Source organism: Megascapheus bottae, chromosome 6, assembly GCF_031878675.1.
Source record: "Megascapheus bottae isolate mThoBot1 chromosome 6, mThoBot2.hap1, whole genome shotgun sequence".
NCBI lineage: Eukaryota > Metazoa > Chordata > Mammalia > Rodentia > Geomyidae > Megascapheus > Megascapheus bottae.
In genome coordinates this window covers 68,481,993-68,504,767 of record NC_143514.1, presented here as the reverse complement: position 1 = coordinate 68,504,767, position 22,775 = coordinate 68,481,993, and the positions used below count along the sequence as shown (strand labels likewise).

The window sequence follows — 22,775 nt, the reverse complement described above, 5'->3', positions numbered from 1 at the left end:
CGGGGCTCTGGGTTCGCCGAAGGGCCCCCCACCCCGACCCCGAACGACGAGCCTCGGCCTTCCCGGGGGACTGCACGGAACTGGGGCCGGAGCCCCGAGTCCGCTCCGCGTCGGAGGCAGCCCGGCCTCCTCACCGGCGGCGCCTCCGGGAGGCGCCTGGGAGGGGGGCGACGTGCGCCCGCCGGGCGGACTCCTCAGGTGTCACCCCGGAGGATTCGGACTCCTCAGGTGTCACCGAGGCGGGAAGGCGCGACACGGAGCGCACGGCGCGCCGGGCCGTCATCCCCGCCCCCCACTCGCCCGGAGTCAACATGGCCGCCGCGCGGGGAGGCGGGGCTCCCGGCTCCGAGTCGGGCAGGAGAGGGGCGGAGCCGCCGTCGGAGGAACCAGTGCGCAGGCGTAGAGCACTCGGGTCCCGGATGGAGGCGCCGAAGTTCGGACCCTGTAAGGGGAGATCGGAGGACAGCCCCCTCCCCAAACTCGGAAGCCTTGGCGTTGTGGGTCTAGAGGAAAGCTGTGAGACGGAGGTCGAGGGAAATGAGGTGGGGGCTGCGAAGACGCCGGAGCCCCGCCCCTCCGCCATGGCGGCCTCCGGCGCCGCCTCTTCCTTTACGGCCTCCCGCCCTCTCCCTCTTCCGGCCCTGTTGCCGGTCTCGGCCCCGCCGGCTCCCTCGGGACCGTCCTCGGGGCCGTGGCGCCCTCGGCTTGAGGGTCGACGATGCCCTGGCCTCGGTAGGGACTGAGTCTGAAACGAACGGCCCTGCACGCGGTCCGGGGCACGGTGGGGCCGATTGGGGGCCGCCCAGGGTCGGGGTGGCCCCCGCGGCCTCGGGCCCTCGGGACTCTGGGTCAGAGCGACTGCCTCCCGGTCGGAGATGTTACTCCGACGCGGGCGTTCCCCGGTGCTCAAGGCCCCGTTACCCTAGGCCTAGGCAGAAGAGCGCGCTGGCACCGTGGGGAGGAAGTACTGGGCCAGGCCTCGGAGACCTAGCGATCATCCTGCCTGGTGATGAGGTTTCAGAGGCGTCGAGTCTCTAAGTAGTCTTGGGTGTGTCACTCGGCCTCAGTGAGCCTCCGTTCTCACCGCCATAAAATGGCGATGGTAATTATACTGGCCTCACGGTGTCTGATGAGATCTCCGGAGCCTGTGTAGCTCACGGGAAGCAGGAGTGACATGAGTCGGGTTCCACGAGCCTCTTAGCAGTTGAGAGTCTGCGATTTGGCGGGGGGGCTTGTTGAGAAGTGAGGTTGGCACGTAGATGGAGAACTTGTCTGGCTTTCTTCTTTTGATTTGCCTTGGTTTCCCTATAAACAAGTGTGGGCCACCAGTCGGTGAGGCCGAGGCCAGAGCTTGACTCTAGATAGAAGAATGCAAGGCTGTTGGATTTGCAGAGGTGGGTTCCATGCTTCTTTTCTGCATGTGGGAAGGGAAGTCCAGGAAAGGAAAAACAGTACATTCACCCCAGAATGGAGCCGGGTGTGCGTGGTTTGGTTTTTCTTTTTTTGACGTTTCTCGATTTACCGAGTCAGATGTTGGATATAATGGGTAGATTCATAAAGTCTCACAGCTTTCAGGCTTTCTTTTTTTCCCCCTGTCGCTTGCCTTTAAACTGAATTGTCAAGAGCAAGCCCACGTGGGAGTTGAGGGCCCCTCCCTTCCGCCTGGCTTCCTAATGATGGGATTAGCAGCGGGCGCCCCCTTGTGCCAAGAACACAGTACTGTCACTTAGTCGACCTGGTTCCCATTCTGCTCCCCCACCCTATGGCTTCTGTGATTTGTAATCATGCTTTTAGGATGGAGGCAGGATTCTTGGAGCGAAGATTGTGTATCTGGGCTCAGCAAGCTAGTAATGCTGTTTCCTACCCCTACCATTCCCGGTAATTTAGGACACAGATGAGTCCTGTAAGGTGCCTGCTTAATATGCTAAGTGTTACATAAAGTCCCTTTTCTTAAAAGCAACCTAAAGCAAAAGCGATGAAGACAGCAAAGTATTGACATAGCACACAGTCTAGTGAAAAATCAAGAGTTCCAGTAACAAGCTACTAGCACCTTGATAGGTTATAAAAATTTTCATTTAAAAATTTTTTAGCTCTTCTTAAATAGGGGTCACAGCCTAAATTCTATTTTTCTATCAGGCATAGTCCACCCAAAACAGTGAGCCACTTCTAATGCTCTTACCTTTCCCTTTTTGATTTCCCAGGTACAAATGCTAATTTTTTATTTTTATTTTTTTGGCTTGAACTCGGCCTGGGTGCTGTCCCTGAGCTCGTCCGCTCAAGGCTACTGCCTTACCCCTGGAGCCACAGCGTCACTTCAGGTTTTCTAGTGCTTAATTGGAGATGAGTCTCACTGACTTTAGTGCCAGGGCTGGCTTTGAATGGAGATCCTTAGGTCTCAGGCTCATGAGAAGCTAGGATTAAGGGTGTGAGCTACCAGCACTTGGCTCTTTTTTCTTTCTTTTTTTTTTTCTGGTCCTGAGGCTTCAACTCAGGGCCTGGTTGCGACCTCTGAGCTTTTTGTTGTTGTTGTTTAGGATTAGTGCTCTTACCACTTAAACCCCAAATATTAATCCTCAGGTCTCAGGCTCCTGAGTAGCTAGGATTCATGGTGTGAGCCACTACACTCAGCTTTTTTGTTTTTTTGCCAGTTCTGGGACTTGAGCCCAGGGTCTAAGCACTGTCCTTGGGCTTTCTCAAGGCTAGAGCTCTACCTCTTGAGCCGAAGCACCATTTTTGGCTTTTTCTATTCCTTTTCCTACCAAGGAATCAAACCTGGGTCTTCATGTTTGCTAGGTAGGAACTCTACCACTAGGTCAAATTCCCGACCCCACAACTGCTAACTTTTAACCTTAAGAATTGTCAAAATAGGGGCCAAGAGTGTGGCCTAGTGCAGAGTGCTTGCTTATCATGCATGAAGCTTTGAGTTCAATTCCTCAGTACCATATACATTAAAAAAAGCCAGAAGTGGTGCTGAGGTTCAAGTGGTAGAGCTCTAGCCTTGAGAAAGCCTGAGGACAGTGCCCAGGCCCTGAGTTCAAGGCCCAGGACTGGCAAAAAAAAAAAAAAAAAAGGAATTGTCAAAATAAAATGCCAGAAGCCAGGCATGGTAGCTCATGCCTATAATCCTAGCTTCTCAGGAGGCTGAGATCTAAGGATCATGGTTCAAAGCTAGCCCAGGCACTAAAGACCATGAGACTCTTATCTCTAATCACTAGAAAAGGGGAAGTGGAGCTGTACCTCAAAGTGTAGGGCGATAGCCTTGAGCTGAAGAGCTCAGGGACAGTGCCCAGGCCCAGAGTCCAAGCCCATAACCAACAACAACAATAATAATAACAATACAAAAAGCTAGGCACCAATGGCATATACCTGCAATCGTAGCTACTCGGGAGGCTGATATCTGAGGACTGCAGTTCACAGTCAGCCCAGGCAGGAAAATCTGTGAGACTCTTACCTCCAATTAATCACAAAATGCTGGTAATGATACTGTGGCTCAAAGGGTAGAGTGCTGGCCCTAAATTTAAAAAAAGAAAGAAAAAAATTGTAAAATAGCCAGGTGCTGGTGTCTACACACTTAACCCTAGCTATTCAGGAGACTGAGACCTGAGGATTCATGTTCGAAACCATCACATGCAAGAAAGGCCATGGGACTGTTATCAACGGAGAGGCCGAAATGGAGTTGGGGTTCAAGTAGTAAGAGCACTAATCCTGAACCAAAAAAAGCTCAGAGACAGCAACCAGGCCCTGAGTTGAAGCCCCAGGACCGGCACCAAGAAAAAAAAAGTACAATAATACTTTAAAGTACATTCTTTACCTCTGAATGGCTTTTGATTTTTCATATTTTGCTGCCACTCAGACAAACACATAAGAAATAAGTTTTCTCTATCCCTTGTAATAGACTCTGCCTTCCCCCTACATTTATTTTAGCATGGGGAGCTGGCGGAAGTTGTGCTGAGTGGCGGTTTTCTTTTCCTTCGCCACTTAATTTAACAGGCGGGCTGGACACACATCAGAGAGCTCAGCTGGCCTGTGGAGTCATTATGGGCTTCTAGTATGGTGCTGTGCCCCACTTTTGGGACTCTGGTTTGGGAGCTAGTTTATTATTCTGGGCAAGAGGGAAAGGGCACACACCAAATAAAAGCAACCACAATGTAGACATCTGTAATACTTCACACGTTATTCTGTTTCACCATCGTGACAAGTTTGTAAGATAGGCAAAAGAGATTGGTCCCATTTGTATAGGAGCTTGTCATTCAGTCAGGCCTTGAACCCACGCCTTCAGTTCCTACGTAAGAGGAGTGCTTGGTGTGCTGTTAAAAGTTTTCAGTGAGATTAGCTTTCCTTCATGCTTGGCTATTTGAAACTTGTCTACAAGAATGCTTCAGAGTGACAACCTAGCGGTCCCACATGTCAAAACCTTTCTGTTGTAAAGTAGGGGTTACCTTCGCTGTAGTAATGCTGAACGGGTGGGGTTTCCTATGAAGAAAGTTTGCAATAACCTACTTTTGATCCATGTCTGACATGTTCTGCGTTGTATTTTAGACCTAGAAGCCTGAGGAAGCCCTGTTCTGGTAGCCACATACTTGGTTCCCGTTGGCTCTCAGACCCATCCCGGAAAGTCATTCTGAAGTTTGCAGTCAGCTGTCGTGTTCTGACTCTGGTGCTGCAGGTCAGTGGCTCATCTTTTGTTGTGAACATGCAGTTATTACCTCCCTGAGCAAGGCAGGAAGACTATCTCTTTCCACCTATCAGACATGCCGTGCTATGTGATTAGAACCTTAGGGGCATAAATTTTATAGCTAACTCATGGGCAGGAATCTTAGTATTATTCCCTTGTTTTACACATGATGCAGCAGAAGCCAGAAAGGTTAAATGGGTTTCCCCAAAGCTAAATAGCAAGTTAAAGAAGGGCCAGAGAAGCCGGGAGTTTGGCCTAGTGGTAGAGTGCTTGCCTAGCATGCATTCCTTGGTACCACGTATATAGAAAAAACAGAAATGGCTCAAGTGATAGAAACTCTAACCTTGAGGAAAGCCCAAGGTTAGTGCTCAGGCCCTGAGTTCAAGCCTCAGGATTGGCAAAAAACAAAAAACAAAACAAAGAAGGGTCAGAATTAGATCCCTGTTTTCCTACTTTATAAGCTAGTAGTTAGAATTGTCTGCTGGTATTTCTAGTACACAGATGCTTTCAGGGATGATAGCCTGGGCCCCCTCGGCAGGAGATTGATCACTGTTAGTTGAGTGAGAGAGAATATGTAAGTCCTGAGGCTGGCCGGTGCTTTCATTCATCAGTAATAGCGTCTTTCTTTGTCCCAGCCCTCTCTGCTTGCTGCCTCCCCACTCTCTCTGCCCTACCCTTTGCAACTCCCTTTCCCCTAAGGCTTGATAAAAAAAAAAAAAAATTTTTTTTCAGTCATGGGGCTTGAACTAAAGGTCTGAGCACTTTCCCTGAGCTCTTTTTGCTCTGGGGCTAGCGTTCTACCATTTTAAGCTACAACTCCACTTGTGATTTTTCTGGTGATTTATTGGAGATAAGTGTCTCACAAGCAGAGTGTGGTGGCTCATGTTGTAATTCTAATTACTCAGGAGGCTGAGATCCAAGGATTGTGGTTCAAAGCCAACCCTGGGAGCCAGGAGTTTGGCCTAGTGGTAGAGTGCTTGCCTAGCATGCACAAAGACCCAGGTTCGATTCCTCAGTACCATATACAGAAAAAAAGGCCAGAAATGGTGCTGTGGCCCAAGTGGTAGAGCTCTAGCCTTGAGAAAGCCCAAGGACAGCACTCAGGCCCTGAGTTCAAGCCCCAGACTGGCAAGAAAAGAAAGAGGAAGCCAACCCAGGCACTAAAGTTTGAGAGACTCTTATTTCCAATTAACTATTAGAAAACAGGAAGTAGTGCTATGGCTCCAAGGATACTACAGTAGCTTTGAGCTGAAGAGCTCAGGAACAGTGTCCAGGCCCAGAGTCCAACCCCGACTAACCTAAAAAAAAGAGTCTCACAGATTTTCTTACTGGGCTGGTTCAAACCACAATCCTCAGATCTCAGCCTCCTGAGTAGCTAGGATTACAGGCATGACCACCAGCACCTGGCTTGATACATATCTTAATCAAATTTCCTGCACATACACACATATCTCAGTGCCTAGCACAGGACCTAGTTGCTTAGTAAGTTCTCATTATAAATGAGTGAGTGTTTTAGAATATATTTCAACATCTAAAGATGTATATTAGATTGGGAATATGGGTTAGTGGTTGAGTAGTTGCCTAGCATGCATGAAGCCTTGGGTACTACATGAACAAGAAAGCACACATAAACAAGTGGCACTATGGCTCAAGTGTTAAGAGTCTAGCCTTGAGCAAATGAAGCTCAGGAACAGTGCCTAGGCCCTGAGTTCAAGTCCCAGAATTGGCTTTAAAAAAATTATGTGTGCCTTTTTATCACTAACATCATATTATCTGAGGTGGAAGCCATTTTTCCTCTTTTCCCCCACCATTCAAAGCATATCAGGCTCTGTGGGTTTCAATATTAAAGTGTCTTCAACTTGGAGGCCTGGATTGTTATCTGTGACTGTCACCCCTGTCTCATTCCTTTTTACTGTTGGAAGCGGCCTGAGAAAAGTAACCAGAGAGCTTTTAGTATGGGGCTGAGCTGCCCTGGTACAGTGGCACACCTGTAATCTGGGGACATAAAGATCAACAGGATCATGGTTAGAAGCCAGTCAGTACCAACAACAGTTAAAAGACTCCATCTCAACAAATAAGTTAGGCATAGTGGTATAGACCTGTGGTCCTAGCTACCTAAATGGTTATACATAGGAATACTGGCCAGTTCCAGGCCAAAACTTGAGAGACCCTACTTGAAAAATAACTAATGGAAAAACAAGCTAGGGGTATAGCTCAAATGGTAGAATACCTCACAAGTATGAGTTCAAATCCCAGGACCGCCAAAACAACAAAACAAAACAAAACACAAAAACCAGAAGTGACTGCCCATGTTGATGAGCAACGGCTCTGAACCAACATCAGTGGAGTTACTGGTGGACAAAGGAGCACTGCTGCAGATGTGTCTGCGATAGGGAGCCAGGCGAGCTAGGTTCTAAGTCAGTGAGTGAATTTGGAAATAGTATATTTCCTCAAGTTTCTGAAGTTCATTCATCCACCAGAAGTGTTCTAAGTTTCGGTTCCAAGAACTGCTTTAGATAGGGCATGTTTTGGTTGGTTGGTTGGTTGTTTTTTGTGGGTCATGGGGCTTGAACTCCGCCTGGGCACTGTCCCTGAGCTCTTCAGCTCGAGGCTACCACCCTACCCCTGGACCTGGGTGTTGTCCAGGAGCTCTTGGTTCCAGGCTACCGTCCACCCTGGAGCCAGGCGGCTTTGGTTGTTTTTGTTTGTTTGTTTTTCGGCTTGTCTGGGGACTTGAACTCAGGACTTGGGCACTGTCCCTGAGCTTCTTTTGCTCAAGGCTAGCAGGCTACCACTTGAGCTATAGTACCACTACCAGCTTTTTCTGTTTGTGGTACTGACGAGTGAAACTCAGGGCTTCATGCGTGCTAGGTAATCACTCTACCACTAAGCCACATTCCCAGCATTCCCCACATTTTTAAGTGGCTGTCAATCTAATGGGGCACTAAAACGTTTAACATGGATCAATAAATGCTGTCTCATTATCTTTCCTCCCCACTACTCCCAGCCTTCCAGCTTATGTCATCAGGTTTTATCCACATCATGCTTCATCTCCATCATCTCCATCAGTGACAGTTATTCCTTGAAGTTTCCCTGGTAGGCTCTTTCAGCACTACTTGTGATGACGTCTTTGTAGTTTCAATATTAATACACAGCTGGGCTGTAATCCTATATATTGAGGAGGCTAAGATCTGAGAGTCTTGGTTGGAAGCCAGCATTGAGCAGGAAAGTCCATGAGACTCTTATTTCCAATTAACCACTAAAAAGCTAGAAATGGAGCTGTGGCTCAAGTGGTAGAGCACCAGGCTTGAGTGATAAAGCTAAGGGACAGCACCCAGATCCTGGGTTCAAGCCTCAGGATCAGCACAAAAAAAAAAAATAAAAACAACAAAAAAGTTACATCTATAGTCTGATCTACTTCCTTCTCTAATAATTTATGATCATTCTCATTACCTCCAACTCCCACCCAGTCATCGAAATTTTAAACATTCTATTCTCTGCTCAGTAGTTCCTATCTTTGTAGGAAACCTGAATTACCCCAGCTCTGACAATTCTTCATCTACTCAGGTTTTTGTTTTGATTGGTGTCAGTAATGAATCTTGAACTCTGGGCCTGGGTTCTGTCCCTGAGTTCTTTTGCTGAAGACTAGTGCTTTCCCTCTTGAGCCACAGCTCCATTTCCAGCATTTTGCGGTTAACTAGAGATTAGAGTCTCACAGCCTTCCTGCCCAGGCTGGCTTGGAACCACAGTCGTCAGATCTCAGCCTCCTGAGAAGCTAGGGTTTCTTGGCACCTGGTTCTGCTCAGGATTTGGAGTCCATGGATCCCATCAGTTTCACTGTTGCTCATTTGCCTTATGATTTCCACAGCCTTTCTTACCCAGCCAAGATTCCATCATCTATTTAGATTATGGTAATAATCAAAATCCCAGGTGTACACATGCACCGCTTTCTCACTACCTATTTTATTCCCTAGACAAAAGCCCAACATTGGTTAAATCCAGCTCTCTGCCTCACCCATACTTCAGTTACCCAGAAAAAATGATCAACACTACTAACTAACGTGCTGTGAGTCACTAGTGCTATCTGGAAATTTTGGTGCATTTCCCTAGCCTGTGCACTCTCCTGTGCACTCTCCCATTCTCTCAGAAGTTTCTGCACAGGGGCCAGGAGTGTGGCCTAGTGGTACAGTGCTTGCCTAACATGCAGGAAGACTGGGGTTCTATTCCTTGGTACCACATACATAGAAAAAACAGAAGTGGTACTGTGGCTCAAGTGGCAGAGCGCAAGCCTTGAGGAAAAAGCCCAAGGACAGTTCTCAGGCCCCCTGAATTCAAGCCGCAGGAGTGGCAAAAAAAAAAAAAAAATAATAATAATAATAATAAAATAAGTAAAATAAAATTCTGCACAACAAAAAATTCAGGGCTGAAAATGTACCCAGCAGTAGTATATGTGCTTAGTGTGCATGAGGCCTGTCTCCAAAATAAATAAAACTGGCCCCCAAAAAGCTGGAAGTGGAGATGGGGCTCAGTGATAGAGCTCTAGCCTTGAACAAAAGAAGCTCAGCGATAGCTCCCAGGCCCTGAGGCCAAGCTACAGATCTGGCACAAAATAAATAAGTGTAAACCCAAAGGCCAGGTTTGGGGACTCATATCTGTAAACCTAGCTCTTCAAGTAGCCACTGCCACATGCATCATCTGCATTATACTGTCATCTATAACCCTGCATGACTGGATGTGGATGAACTATCCTCTGAGGCTAGGTCCAGGTCCTCTGCCTGCCTAGCCATTCTTTTCTTTCCTTTTCACTAGATTATTCCAAGAAGCATACACACATTCATTGCCCACCTCAAATAAATTGTGTCAACAAGCAGTGGTGGCTCACGACTGTAATCCTAACTAATTACTCAAGAAGAATCATAGTTTGAAGCCTCGTAGGGCAGAAAAGTCTGCAAAACTTGTCTCCAGTTAACCAGCAAAAATTGAACTGGAAGTTTGGCTTAAAGTGAGAGCATCAGTCATAAACAAAAATGACAAGCAAGAGCACAAAGCCCTAAGTTCAAATCCCAACATTGGTACAAAGAAATGAAACATTCTTGCTGGATGCTGGTGGCTCATACCTATAATCCTAGCTACTCATGAGCTGAGATCTAAGAAGCAGGGTTCAAAGCCACCCTGGTCAGGAAAGTCTATGAGATTCTTACCCCCAACTAACCACCAGAAGTAGAACCATGGTACAAAGAGGTAGATCACTAGCCCTATGCAGAAAAGCTCAGGCTCAGCTTCCGGGTCCTGCATTGAAGACTCACAACTGACCAAAAAGTAAAAATTCTCATCCCACATTACTGTAGACATTCTACCCTGCTTCTCTGCTCCCCTTTGTGGTGGAATTCAAAATCCGTGTTTGAGGATTTAGAATACATCACCTAATACGCTGAAAGCCTTAGGTTTGACCCCCAGCATTGAGCATCTATAAGATCATATATGTCTACTATCTTCCATTTTCCTTTTCTTACTCTCTATTGAACCCAGTCTGAGAGGTTAATCTTCTTTACAGTGAAATAAGTCGAGTCAAAATCACCAGTGACCTTCACATTGAATCAGTTGCTCACATTGAATCACATTGGTCAGTAGCATTTAACAGAGTTGTTCGCTCTCATTCTTCATCTGGTTCTAAGACACTATGCTCTTATGGGTTTCCACCTTCGTTATCTTTACTCGCCTCCTTTTGCCTATCCAGGGCTCCTTCCTGAGGTCTTGTTCCTCTGCCTGCCCTTCCCTTTTACTCGCCCTTCCATCTCTAGATCACTCTCCAGCCAGATCTCTCTTCCCATGCTTTGCATACCTGGATTTGTAATTGCTTGATTGCATCCACTTCACTGTCCCTCATCTGACACTAGAGCATCAAAAAGTGAGCTTCAGATACTACCCTAACACATCTGTTGTTGTTGTTGTTATTGCTCCTCATCCCCCCTCCTGCTCCTCTTCCTCCTCCTCCTCCTCCCCCTCTTCCTCCTCCTCCTCCTTCTTCTTCTTCTTCTTCTTCTTCTTCTTCTTCTTCTTCTTCTTCTTCTTCTTCTTCTTCTTCTTCTTCTTCTTCTTCTTCTTCTTCTTCTTTTATTCATGGGGCTTGAACTCTGGCCTGGAGCTGTCCCTGAGCTTTTCTGCATAGGGCTAGTGATCTAGCTCAAAGCTAGTGCTTTACCACGTTGAGCCACAAGGCCACTTGCAGTTTTCTGATGGTTAATTGGAGATAAGAGTCTCACAGAACCAGGGAGTTTGGCCTAGTGGTAGGGTGTTTGCCTGGCATGCAGGAAGACCCGGGTACTACTTACATAGAAAAGCTGAAAGTGGTGCTGTAGCTAAAGTGGCAGATTGCTAGTCTTTAGGAAAAAGCCAAGGACAGTGCTCAGGCCCTGAGTTCAAGCCCCAAGACTGGCAAAAAAAAAAAAAAAAAAGTCTCACGGATTTTCACACCCAGGTTGACTTTGAACAGTGATCCTCCTATCTAAGCCTCCTGAGCAGCTAGGATTATAGCTGTGAGCTACCACACCAGATCTGTTCTTTTATTATGTGGCAATACTTTTCCTTTGGTTACTCAACTAAAACCCTGCTTTTCCTTGCCTCCACAGGCCCTCTTCAATGTCGTCATCCCAGATCACCAAGCAGAGGCCTTCTCTCCTCCCCGGCTGGCACCCTCCGGTTCCGTGGACAAACTTGTGGAAGGGCTTCTGGGTGGCCTCTCTCGCTGGGATGCAGAACACTTCCTGTTCATTGCTGAGCATGGCTACCTCTATGAGCACAACTTTGCCTTCTTCCCTGGCTTCCCTGTGGCCCTTCTGGTGGGATCTGAACTGTTGAGACCCTTGAGGGGCCTCCTGAGCCAGCGGAGTTGCCTGCTGATTGCAGTAGCATTGCTTAACTCCCTATTCTCTGTGCTGGCTGCCGTCACCCTTTACGACCTGGGCTGTCTGGTTTTGCACTGTCCCCGCCAAGCTTTTTACTCGGCACTGCTCTTCTGCCTTACCCCCGCCAATGTGTTTCTAGCAGCCGGCTATTCAGAAGCTTTGTTTGCTCTCCTGACCTTCTGCGCCATGGGGCAGCTGGAGAGGGGCCGAGGCTGGGCTAGCGGACTCCTCTTTACTCTTGCTTCTGGGGTGCGCGCCAATGGGCTTGTCAATGTCGGCTTTCTTCTGCATTCTCAGTGCCGAGGCTTTTTTTCTTCTTTCATGGTGCTGAGCCCCACGAGACAGTTGGTTAAGCTGATGGCCTCTGTGTGCCTGTCAGTGCTTGCACTTAGCCTTCCCTTTGCCCTCTTTCAGTATTATGCCTACACCCAGTTCTGTCTACCAGGCTCCCCTCGCTCCATTCCTGAGCCCTTGGTGCAATTAGCTGTAGACAAGGGCTACCGGACCACAGAGGGAAATCTGCCGCCGTGGTGCTCCTGGGACCTTCCTCTCATATACAGCTACATCCAGGATGTCTACTGGAATGTCGGCTTTCTGAGATACTTTGAGCTCAAACAGGTGCCTAATTTTTTACTGGCTGCACCTATGGCTATACTGGTGGCCTCGGCAATCTGGACATACGTGACTACCCATCCTTGGCTCTGCCTTACACTTGGGCTACAGAGGAGCAGGGACAAGACGCCCCATCCTGGCTTCCTCAGTCCACAGGTGTTTGTGTACCTGGTCCATGCTGCAGTGCTGCTGCTCTTTGGAGGACTGTGCATGCACGTTCAGGTAAGGTGGGCTCCTACTTGGGATAAGGTTGGGAACACAGATAAAAGTCCCAGGACAGAGATCTGGACTTACTTTCAGACCCTGAGTCAGAACTCTGAGAATGAAGCACTGGTAATAAAATTATTGCCTTGGTGTGCTTTGAGGTGTAAGTGGGGAAATATACATTGAACAAATATAATTATGATACAGTGGATAGAAGGCTAGCTGATTTGAGATTATTAAAAAAAGGGGGGGGGCGGGAGTTTGGCCTAGTGGTAGAGTGCTTGCCTAGCATGTACGAAGACCCGGGTTCGATTCCTCGGTACCACATACATAGAAAAAAGCCGTAAGTCGTGCTGAGGCTCAAGTGGTAGAGCACCAGCCTTGAGAAAGTCCAAGGACAGTGCTCAGGCCCTGAGCTCAAGCCCAGGACTGGCAAAAAAAAAAAAAGATGTGGACTGCCAGTGGCTGATGCCTATAATTTTAAATAAGCAGGGTGCTGAGACCTGAAGATCTAAGTGAAAATCAGTCTTGCCAGGAATGTCCACGAGAGTTACCTTCAGTGAACTACCAAAAAAGCTAGAAATGGAAGAATACTAGGTAGAATACTAGGGTCTGGCTCACAAGCCCCAGGACTGGCACCAAAAACACACACAAAAAAGCCAAACTGGTGGCATGGTCCAAGTAGTAGAGCACCAGCTGTGAGCGAAGAAGGCCTAGCATGAGTCTAGGAGTTCAAGACTTGGTACCAGCACACACACTCAGCACCTGTCTAGCAATCATGAGGGCCTGAGAAGATACCCCAGTACCACCACCTCTCAAAACCAGAAAAAAGGAACGTTCTAGGTAGTGCATGCGTGTGGGCACATGCAGAGACATGAGGAAAGGGACTGACAGCCTCTGCTGGACTGCAGGGCAGCAGCACTGAGGACACCTGGAGACCTTCCCGGACACACAGGTCTACCCAGGTTAGCATCTAGAAGTACTCTGAGCTAGACAGGTGGTATTTTCAGAGGAGCTCCTTATCTAGTACTGTGGGGAGAAGGGTTGAATAATGACAGTCAAAAGAATTAGGAGTTTGACTTCGCATTGTTTGTTGTTGATTTTATTTTTATTTTTTTGTGGGTCATGGTGCTTGAACTCGGCCTGGGCGCTGTCCCTCAGCTCTGCAGCTCAAGGCTACCCTACCCTTGAGCCAAACCCCACTTCCCCTTTTCTAGAGGTTAATTGGAGATAAGAGTCTCAGGGCCAGGCCGGGAGTTTGATGTAATGGTAGAGTGCTTGCCTAGCATTCACAAAGACCCAGGTTCAATTCCTCGGTACCACATACATAGAAAAAAGCTGGAAGTGGTGAAGTGGCTCAAGTGGCAGACTTGGTTATTGTCACACACATCGTTAAAAGACAGTTCCTTTGCTCTGCTAAATTATTTTTCTGGCAGAACATTTCTATTCATGGGGCCATAGAGCAACCAGCTTCAAAGAGGCTCACAGGCTTCTCCAGTTCGACCTTCCAATAAACATGTGGGCTTTTCCTTCTTATGATTTCCAGGTTCTCACCAGGTTTTTGGGCTCCTCCACTCCTGTTGTGTACTGGTTCGCAGCTCACTTACTTCAGGATAAAGAGCCACTATTGAGATCCCTAGAGACAGCGCCTGCAAAGCCCAGTTCCGAAGACTGCCCACCAGGACAAAGAGTCCCTAGAAATTCTATCATGGTACTCTTTTGCAACTGGAAAACCTGTTCTGCAGTTACACGATACATTTTACAATACTTCCTGACTTACTGGCTCCTGGGACTGCTCCTCCACTGCAACTTCCTGCCTTGGACATGACCTGGAATCCCAAGGGACAAGCTGGAAGCTGAGTTAACTCAGGGTTTACAAGTTAAGACACACTGGGACTACCTGTACCCTTAGGGTCTTTGTTTTGTCTTTTAGAGTCAGTATCTGTTGTCTCTGCCTATTCTTTTAATCTCTCTGTTTCTTTGTGTCTGTCTGTCTGTCTTGTCTGTCTGTTTCTCTCTCTTTCTCTGTGTAGGTTCTTTAAGAATAAAAGAAGCCTGAGCCCCTACAGAACCCCTTCTGGTCTGGCTAGGGCAAGCTACAGAATAGTAACTATTTTCACTGTAAGTGAATCTTATTCCACCTCTCAAATATTGGTCTAGCTGACCACAGAGCAGACAGCCAAACCTACCAGTGACCCAAATTAGTTTAAAGTTGGCTGCATCAAAGGCTCTGTCTGAAAGGCTGGTGATAGTCCTTACAGGATGGTGCAGGCCTGGGCTGTGTGGTGGCAGTAGGAAAAATACGGCTGTCTTCTCTAAATGGGACATTGTTTCTGAGGTTTTGGAGGGGGGTTGTTTTGTTTTTTTCAACAAATTAGACAATTCTTAGTTACATTTGCATTGAATTATAGTTTACAAGTAATAGAAAGGAATGATAAAGTCTAGTGGGAGAGAGTGTAAAGTTCTGGGCATTTATCTCCAGCATGAAAAAACTTGATAATAGTTGGTAGCTCAGATCTGTAAGCTACTCAGAAGCCTGTCCTGATAGGAAGATCCGTTGGAAATTATCTCCAATTTTTTTTTTTTTTTTTTAAGCTGCAAGTGGAGCTGTGGTGCAAGTGGTACAACACTAGCCTTGAGCAAAAAGAAACCTCAGGGACAGTACCTAGGCCCTGAGTTCAAGCCTCAGGATCAGCACACACATTTAAAAAAAAAAAATCTGATAGCCATAAAAGTAACTTGAAAAAAAGTTAAGCTAAAAATGTAGCAGGAGGCCTACATTCAGATCCTCTCAGTAAAACTGAATTTACCTGTAATCAGCTTGGTCGATCTCAAAGCCATAGTTGCATCCTGTGAAACTAGGGAAGTGCTGTTATTCCTGGCAGGTTGTTGTAGATTCAAGATCTTGACAGCTGCCCTACACATAGAATTATCCCCATCTAAATATCCCAGTGGGGCTGGGAGTTTAGTCATAGAGTGCTTGCCTCACATGCACGGAGACCTGGGTTCGATTCCTTGGTACCACATACATAGAAAAAGCTGGAAGTGGGGCTGTGGCTCAGGTGACAAGGCTCTAGCCTTGAAAAGGCCCAAGGACAGTTCTCAGCCCTTGAGTTCAAGTCCCAGGACTGGGAAAAAATAAAACACTTATGTGGAAGCGCAAACATGATTTCAGAGGACAGTATCCCTTATTTCTCCTTTTAGCAATTAGAAGTAACCCTTACACCCTGGGTGCAACTCTGAGGAAGTAACTGGTGAGGGGAAGCAGTGACCACCCGGAGAATAAGGTCAGAGGGAGGTGACATAGCAACCTGGAATGCAAGCTGAATGCTCACCATCCTGCTTCCTGGCCCCCACAGTTGGTAGCAAGCCTACCAAGAATGGTGATAGGATCACTGAGCCAGGTAGGAGTTTGGCTTCGGATCTTAGTCCCCATTTGAGCCAAACATTCCAGTAAGGATACTCTTCAAAACAGATGGGTAATCGGCAGCAGCTTCTGGAGAGCCTGAGAGTTGGAATTTTGGACACATTCCCTCCAACCGTGACAGAAAGCTCAACTTGCCAGCTGAAGGAAAGCTCCTGGCACAGACCCAGTGCTGTCTGTGGGAGCCTCCGGCCAGCCTGGCCAATGAATACTCCAACCCACTGCCGCCGCCACAGCCCTAACACAGCCAAGCATTTGGTCCAGAGTCAAATGCTTCTGAAAATGTACACACAGATTGGGGCAGCCCTCTGCCTTCTGCCAAGACACTGCGTGCCCTTCTTGGCAAAAGATGATCATCCTTCCCTGGGTCCCTCCAGCTGGCAGAAACTATGTCCTCTCTCCGCCAACAGCTGCACATCCAGGGACTCCCAGCCTGAGTGGGAGGAGCTGGGGTCCCTTCCTACTTAGTTCTCTATTGCCAAACTAGGAGCTGTAGGTTCTTTTTTCTCCGCTTCTCTTTGCCTCCTTTTCGGAGTGATCAGGACTGGCTGTTCCCCTATTAGAAGAGATGACTCATCTCAGCTTCAGTGTGATTCCACTGCTCTGGTCGTCTCAGCCTAGTTGTTATTTGAGATCTCTCTACTCGTCCTCCCTTCTCCCCCAGAAACCCTACACCTGAGGACTCAGGTAGGTGGACACACCTAGTGTGACCTGGAGAAGGACCAGTTTTTCTCTGACCTTGGAAGGAGGTCTAGTTTCTGTTCTCTAAGGATCTAAGGAGTGGGCCTACTTTATGGCCAGCAGCTGTCCTTTTATCATCCTATTAACAGTCTTTAATAGTCTGGGAGAGGGACATGAAGACAGGAAGCTTCCTGTTTACCCCGAGGTCTAACAATGCCGCAGCTGGGTTGGGCGGCTACGATTTCAGAGAAAAGTCATTTCCTTCTGAGACCCTGCTAAAACAGAAACCAGACACTTCTTGTACCTAGAAGTACATGGCTCTTTGTTCTTTAATGAAGGTGGGAGGAGAGGGAGGGTCTGACATGTCTTTACCAGGCCCCTGTGGTGGTTGGGGGGAGCCACTTATTAACAGGCAGACCCTCTCCATCTAAAAATGTAATGTGCGGGCTGAAGAGATTGTAAATCCTTGGGTCCTTCTGGCAATAGTTTATTATCTATTTTAGAGAACTAAGTACTCAGCTATGTCTCCTCAAGTTCCTAGCAGATACAGAGAAGCATTAAGATATAAAGTATAAATTCTGGGGAATAAAGGAACTCTTAGCCAGTGGCTTACACCTATATCCCAAGCTGCTCAGGAGGCTGAGATCTGAGGATCACGGTTCAAAGCAAGCCCAGGCAAGAAAGGGTGAGAGTCTTAGCTCCTAAACTACAAAAGAACTCAGAAGTGCAGCTGTGGCTCAAGGGTAGAATACAGGCCTTAAGCAAAAGCTCACGGAGAGGCCGGGAGTTTGGCCTAGTGAGGAGAGTGCTCGCCTAGCATGCATAAAGCTCTGAGCTCAATTCCCAGTACCACATACATAGAAAAAGCCAGAAGTGGTGCTGTGGCTCAAGTAGCAGAGTGCTATCCTTGAGCAAAATAAAATCCAAGGACAGTGCCCAAGCCCTGAGTTCAAGTCCCAGGACTAGCTCACTCACTGAGTTCAAACCTCAGGACTGGTAAATAACATTTTAAGCTCCTGTGATAAGGACAAATTGCAGTTTTAATTGAATATTTAGAAAAGTATAGATGAACTGGGAGTGTGGCTTTGGTGGTAGAGTGCTTGCCTAGCATGCATGAAGACCCTGGTTCAATTCTTCGGTACCACATACACAGAAAAAGCCAGAAGTGGTGCTGTGACCCAACTGGTGGAGCACTAGCCTTGAGAAAGCCCAAGGACAGCGTCCAGGCCAAGGGCTAACAACAAAAAAAGTAAATGGGTGGGATTTGAAAACTAAAGGTAGAGGTGTGTAGATGACAGGAAATAGAACAGAAAAGGAGAGCTCCATTTGAGTGGAGTTGTTGAGATCTAGCTTTTAAAACTGGCCCAAGCCCAGATTTCCTTGGTAAACTTGAAGCAGATACTGAATTTCTAAAGCTCACTTTACTCTTCTGCGCCCTAGTTGACAATGCTTTCAGCCCTCCCTGTCTATGCGTCCACATCTGTGGATGCAACCAGCTGGACCCAGCACCAACAAAAGGATTTGTCGGACACCATGTCACTACGTAGCCCAAACTATCCCTGAACTAACTGGTGAGCTTCCTGTTTACGCCCCTCCCCTCTAAACCCTCCTCCCCCCACTCCCCACCCCATCCCCCGTTGGAATTCTAGACTTGCTGGTGCTTTACTGCCAAGCTGTAAGAGGAAGAGGAAAATAGAGAAGGAGGAGGGAGAAGAGGTTGAATTTAGGGATATAATAAGCTGACAACTGTAACAGCACTTCCTAAACTCAGTGGGTTAATCACAAAAGGTCCCTTCTTGTTTCTATTATAGTCTATGCAGGTTTGGGGATAATTGCCTATCCTGTAGCCTCCTGTCCACTTTGTGACTAGCCCTCTTCAGCTCCTCCGTATCCTCTGCTTCCAAAGGGCATAAGGGACCACCTGGAGGTTGGAGACTCATACTACTATACTTTCCTTACCCTCCTCTGGCTCAGAATGCAATCCAGTGGCCACCTCTACTGCAAGAGAGGGGAAAATAGAGTTATGGCAAAATTATTTTTCAGTGTTAACTATACTGCAAATATTTCACAGGATGTACTTATGCTAAGAAGTTATTTGTAGCTTATCTGGAATTCAGATGTAACTAAGCATCCTGTATTTTTATTTCTTAAATCTGGCAACCCCACTGGAAGGGAAAGGAAGCTTGGCCATGGTGCAGGAAAACAAAAGATCATAGATAATTGTACGTCACTGTCTGCTTATCTGAACCAAATATGTATTTTTCTTTCCCAGAGGAAAATACCTCAAATCTCATTTAGTTGTTGCATTCAGCTCAGTGTCTCAACCAACTTCAGAAATAGGTTTGGGAATTTTTTTGGTGCCAGTTATGGGGTTTGAACTCAGGTCTCAGGCACGGTTGATTTTTTTTTTTTTTTTTTTGTGCTCAAGGCAAGTGCACTACCATCTGAACCACTACTCTACTTCTGGATTTTTGGTAATTTAATTGGAGATCAGAAGCTACTGGACCTTACCTTCCCAGGCTGGCTTCAGAGATCCTCAAATCTCAGCCTCCTTAGCAGCTAGGATTATAGGCATGAGCCAATGGTGCCTGGCCAGAAATAGTTCTTTGTGGTGATTTATGTACTTAAAAAATTATTTGCATTTTACAAACACACCTAATATATATTGGTATGAAAATTATAGAAAAAGATCCCAGCACAGTGGTGCTTGACTGTAATCCTACCTACTCAGGAGGCTAAGATCTGAGGACTGCAGTTCAAAGCCAGCTCAGGCACAAAGTCCATGAGACTCTTATCTCCAATTAACCACTAGAAAAGCAGAAGTGGCTCAAGGGATAGGGTGGTAGCTTGAGCTGAAGAGCTCAGGTACAGTGACCAGCCCTACAACCGACCAAAAAAAAGAAAAAAGGAAAAGCTGGAAGTGGTGCTGTGGCTCAAGTGGTAGAGTACTATCCTTGAGAAAGCCCAAGGACAGTGCTCAGGTTCTGAGTTCAAGCCCTAGGAATGGCAAAAAAGAAGAAAAGAAGAAGAGGAGGAGGAAGAGGAAGAAGAAGGAGAGAAGGAAAGAAGAAGGAGAAGCAGCAGCAGCACTGGTGGCTCAAGCCTGTAATCTGAAATACCTAGGTGACTGAGATCTGAGGATCATGGTTCAAACCCAGCCTAGCAGGAAAGTCCCTGAGTCTCTTAACAACAAAAAAGCCAGAAAGTGGAGGCTGAGAATTTGGCCTAGTGGTGGAGTGCTTGTCTAGCATGCATGAAGACCCGGGTTCGATTCCTCGGTACCATGTACATAGAAAAAAGCAGGAAGTGGTACTATGGCTCAAGTGGTAGAGCTCTAGCCTTGAGAAAACCCAAGGACAGTGCTGGGGCCAAGTTCAAGCCCTAGGACCGGCAAAAAAAGAAATCAGAAAGCAGTGCTGGGTTTGAGCTCAGAGCCTGAGCACTGTCCTTGGGTTTTCTCAAGGCTAGAGTTCTACCACTTGAGTCACAGCACCACTACTGAATGTGATACCAAGGAATTGAACTGAGGTCTTTGTGGATGCTAGGCAAGCACTGTACTACTAGGCCACACTCCCTGCCCCGCTGACTGAATTCATTTTTTCTTTTTTTGCCAGTCCTGGGCTTGAGCTCAGGGCCTGAGCACTGTCCATGGACTTTCTCAAGGTTAGAGCTCTACCACTTGAGCCTCAGCACCACTTTTGGTTTTTCCTGTGTATGTGGTACTGAGGAATTGAACCCGGCCCTTCGTGCATGCTAGGCAAGCACTTTACCACTAGGCCAAACTACCATCCCCTACCCCCCACTGACTGATTTTAAATGTAGTTTTTTTTTTTTTTGCCAGTCCTGGGCTTGAGCTCAGGGCCTGAGCACTGTCCTTGGACTTTCTCAAGGCTAGAGCTCTACCACTTGAGCCTCAGCACCACTTCTAGCTTTTTTTTTTTCTATGTATGTGGTACCAAGGAATCGAACCCGGGTCTTCATGCATGCTAGGCAAGCACTTTAACCACTAGGCCAAACTCCCGGCCCTTAAATGTAGTTTTTGTAGTATTAAAGTTGTGCGACCATCAGCACTATCTGTCCCCAAACTTTTCGACTTTCCAAACTGAAACTCCATGTGCTTTCAACAATGACTTCTACCCCCTGCTTGCTCTGACCTCTGGCAACCATCCTGCTGCTTTGTCTCCATGAATGTGACTAGGTACACATCCAAGGGGCCTCATGCAGTATCTGTGCTTACTGATTGGTTCATTGCACTTAGCATGTCCCCAAGGTTCATCCTTATGGCTTCTACCAGTGGGAGCACCAGCAGCACATCCAAATGCCTGTAGAAATGTAACTGAGTTTGGCTCTGCCAATATGGGCCAGAAGAGGGCGATAGTGAGGCCAGAGGAAGCAGAAGGTACTTGCTCCTCCAGCTGGCTTCCTGTGAGGGCACCTAGTAGCAAGGCTTTACCCTGACTAGGTAGGTTCTTTCTGAGCTGCCACCAGGAATTTTTTTTTTTTTGTCCTTTTCTTTTTTTCCCCATTAATTGCAAAATTGGTCACAATGCCTACCTCAGAGAGACCAGAAACCATCTGGTCTCTCTTAGAAGTCTACGTTTCTCTTGCAAGCTTAAAGATACTCAAACTTAGGGACTGAGTGTGAGTTCTGCAAGGCCTGTTTGGGTTTCCTAGTTTTAGTAATTACAAGCCCTATCTTTTGTTTCCCTAGTCTCTGCTGTGGTTTTTGTTTGTTTTGTTTTTGGCCAGTAGTGGGGCTTGAACTCTGGGCCTGAGCACTGGCCTTGAGCTTTCTTCAAGGCTAGCACTCTACCACTTGAGCCACAGCATCACTTCCAGCTTTTTCTGTGTATGAACTCTGGGCCTGGGTGCTGTACCCCGAGCTCTTCAGCTCAAGGCTACCATCCTCCCCCTTGAGGACCAGTGCCACCACGTCCTGTTTTCTGGTGGTTAATTGGAGATAAGAGTCTCTCACAGTTTAGTGCCTGGGCTGGCTTTGAACCGTGATCCTCAGATCTCAGCCTCCTGAGTAGCTAGGATTACAGGTGTGAGCCACCTGCCTGGCTTCACATTCCTATTTAAGCCATGGGTTCTTTCTGTAGATAAGGCAACTGGATCTTGGAGAAAGTTGAGAGTGGATTATAATAAATTTAATCAAGTGGCAGGGAGTTTGGCCTAGTGGTAGAGTGCTTGCCTAGCATGCATGAAGACCCGGGTTCAATTCCTTGGTACCACATACATAGAAAAAAAAATCAGAAGTGGTGCTGAGGCTCAAATGGTAGAGCTCTAGCCTTGAGAAAGTCCAGGGACATGCACAGGCCCTGAGCTCAAACCCAGGACTGGAAAAAAAAAGTTATTAAAAAAATAAATTTAATCAAATAATGACTCCAATTTTGACTTCTGATTGTAGTAGTGATGGTGGTGTTTCATGATCAGCTGTTTACTTGGTATGTTACTGCTTTCCCCCATGTGATTTGTTTATTTATTATTTGATTAGTTGGCTGGTTTGTTGGTTGATTTGTTATTTAGTTGGTTGGTTGGTTGGCTGGCTGGTTGACTGGTTGCGTGGCAGGTTGGATGGTTGGTTGATTGGTTGGTTGGTTGCCTGTTGGTTGGTTGGTGGGTTGGTGGGCTGGTTGGATAATTGGCTGGTAGGTTGGTTGTTGGCTGATTGATGGGTTGGTTGGCTAGTTGGTTGGTTGGCTGGTAGATTGATTGTTTTTATGCTAATGATCTCTTGCAAACCAGAAATGGAAAGTATTTTAGATGCCATGAGGAAACATGCCCAATTAAGAGTGGGAAGAAACCCCATGAGAATGCATGTGAATGTGCAAAGCCCTGAATGTGCTGGCTGTACTCAGGTGTTCTCCACTTGGAGTCAGTCAGCTCACTGAAGGCTATTCCGAGTGTTTGTGCCACACAGCTTCTACAGACGCCAACACGCACAGGTAAATCACAGCACAGGTCTCTAGGATTTTGAGTAAATCCTTTCTTCTTGCTTTTGATCCCTGGTGAAAGCCTGCCTAGCAAGCTTGCACTAAATTCAAGCCCCAATACTGCTTACAGATTTTTTTTTTTTAAAAAAGGGGGGCCAAAAGTGTGGCCTAGTGGTAGAGTGCTTGCCTAGCATTCACAAAGACCCGGGTTCTATTCCTCAATACCCAATACACAGAAAAAGCCGGAAGTGGTACTGTGGCTAAAGGGGTAGAGATCTAAGAGCTCTAGCCTTGAAAAAGCCCAAGGACAATGCTCAGGCCCTAAACTCAAGCTCAGG

At 47.1% G+C, this 22,775-nt stretch overlaps 1 protein-coding gene and 1 long non-coding RNA gene across 3 annotated transcripts; both read left to right on the top strand.

Moving 5' to 3' along the window:
- The first annotated feature begins 405 nt into the window (after positions 1–405).
- Positions 406–14,429, top strand: Pigv (phosphatidylinositol glycan anchor biosynthesis class V). 2 transcript variants are annotated; one of them, XM_090335490.1, is made up of 4 exons: positions 406–542; positions 4,540–4,666; positions 11,305–12,414; positions 13,943–14,429. In XM_090335490.1, the coding sequence occupies exons 1-4, from the start codon at positions 538–540 to the stop codon at positions 14,222–14,224; spliced, it is 1,524 nt and encodes a 507-aa protein (XP_090191616.1). In that variant the 5' UTR covers positions 406–537; the 3' UTR covers positions 14,225–14,429. The 2 variants fall into 2 exon arrangements, with proteins under 2 accessions (XP_090191616.1, XP_090191615.1); XM_090335489.1 differs by lacking the exon at positions 406–542 and adding an exon at positions 636–732.
- A 3,700-nt stretch (positions 14,430–18,129) lies between these two features.
- Positions 18,130–19,558, top strand: LOC150062270 (uncharacterized). Its single transcript, XR_016535873.1, has 2 exons — positions 18,130–19,279; positions 19,334–19,558. It is a non-coding gene; the product is annotated as an uncharacterized LOC150062270 (long non-coding RNA).
- Positions 19,559–22,775: the final 3,217 nt, after the last annotated feature.

What these genes read in the sequence shown, in the direction of transcription:
- Pigv (XM_090335489.1), top strand. An exon ending in TTCTGACTCTGGTGCTGCAG is followed by an intron (nt 4,667 to 11,304) that starts GTCAGTGGCTCA and finishes TTGCCTCCACAG; the next exon opens with GCCCTCTTCAATGTCGTCAT. An exon ending in GACTGTGCATGCACGTTCAG is followed by an intron (nt 12,415 to 13,942) that starts GTAAGGTGGGCT and finishes TATGATTTCCAG; the next exon opens with GTTCTCACCAGGTTTTTGGG.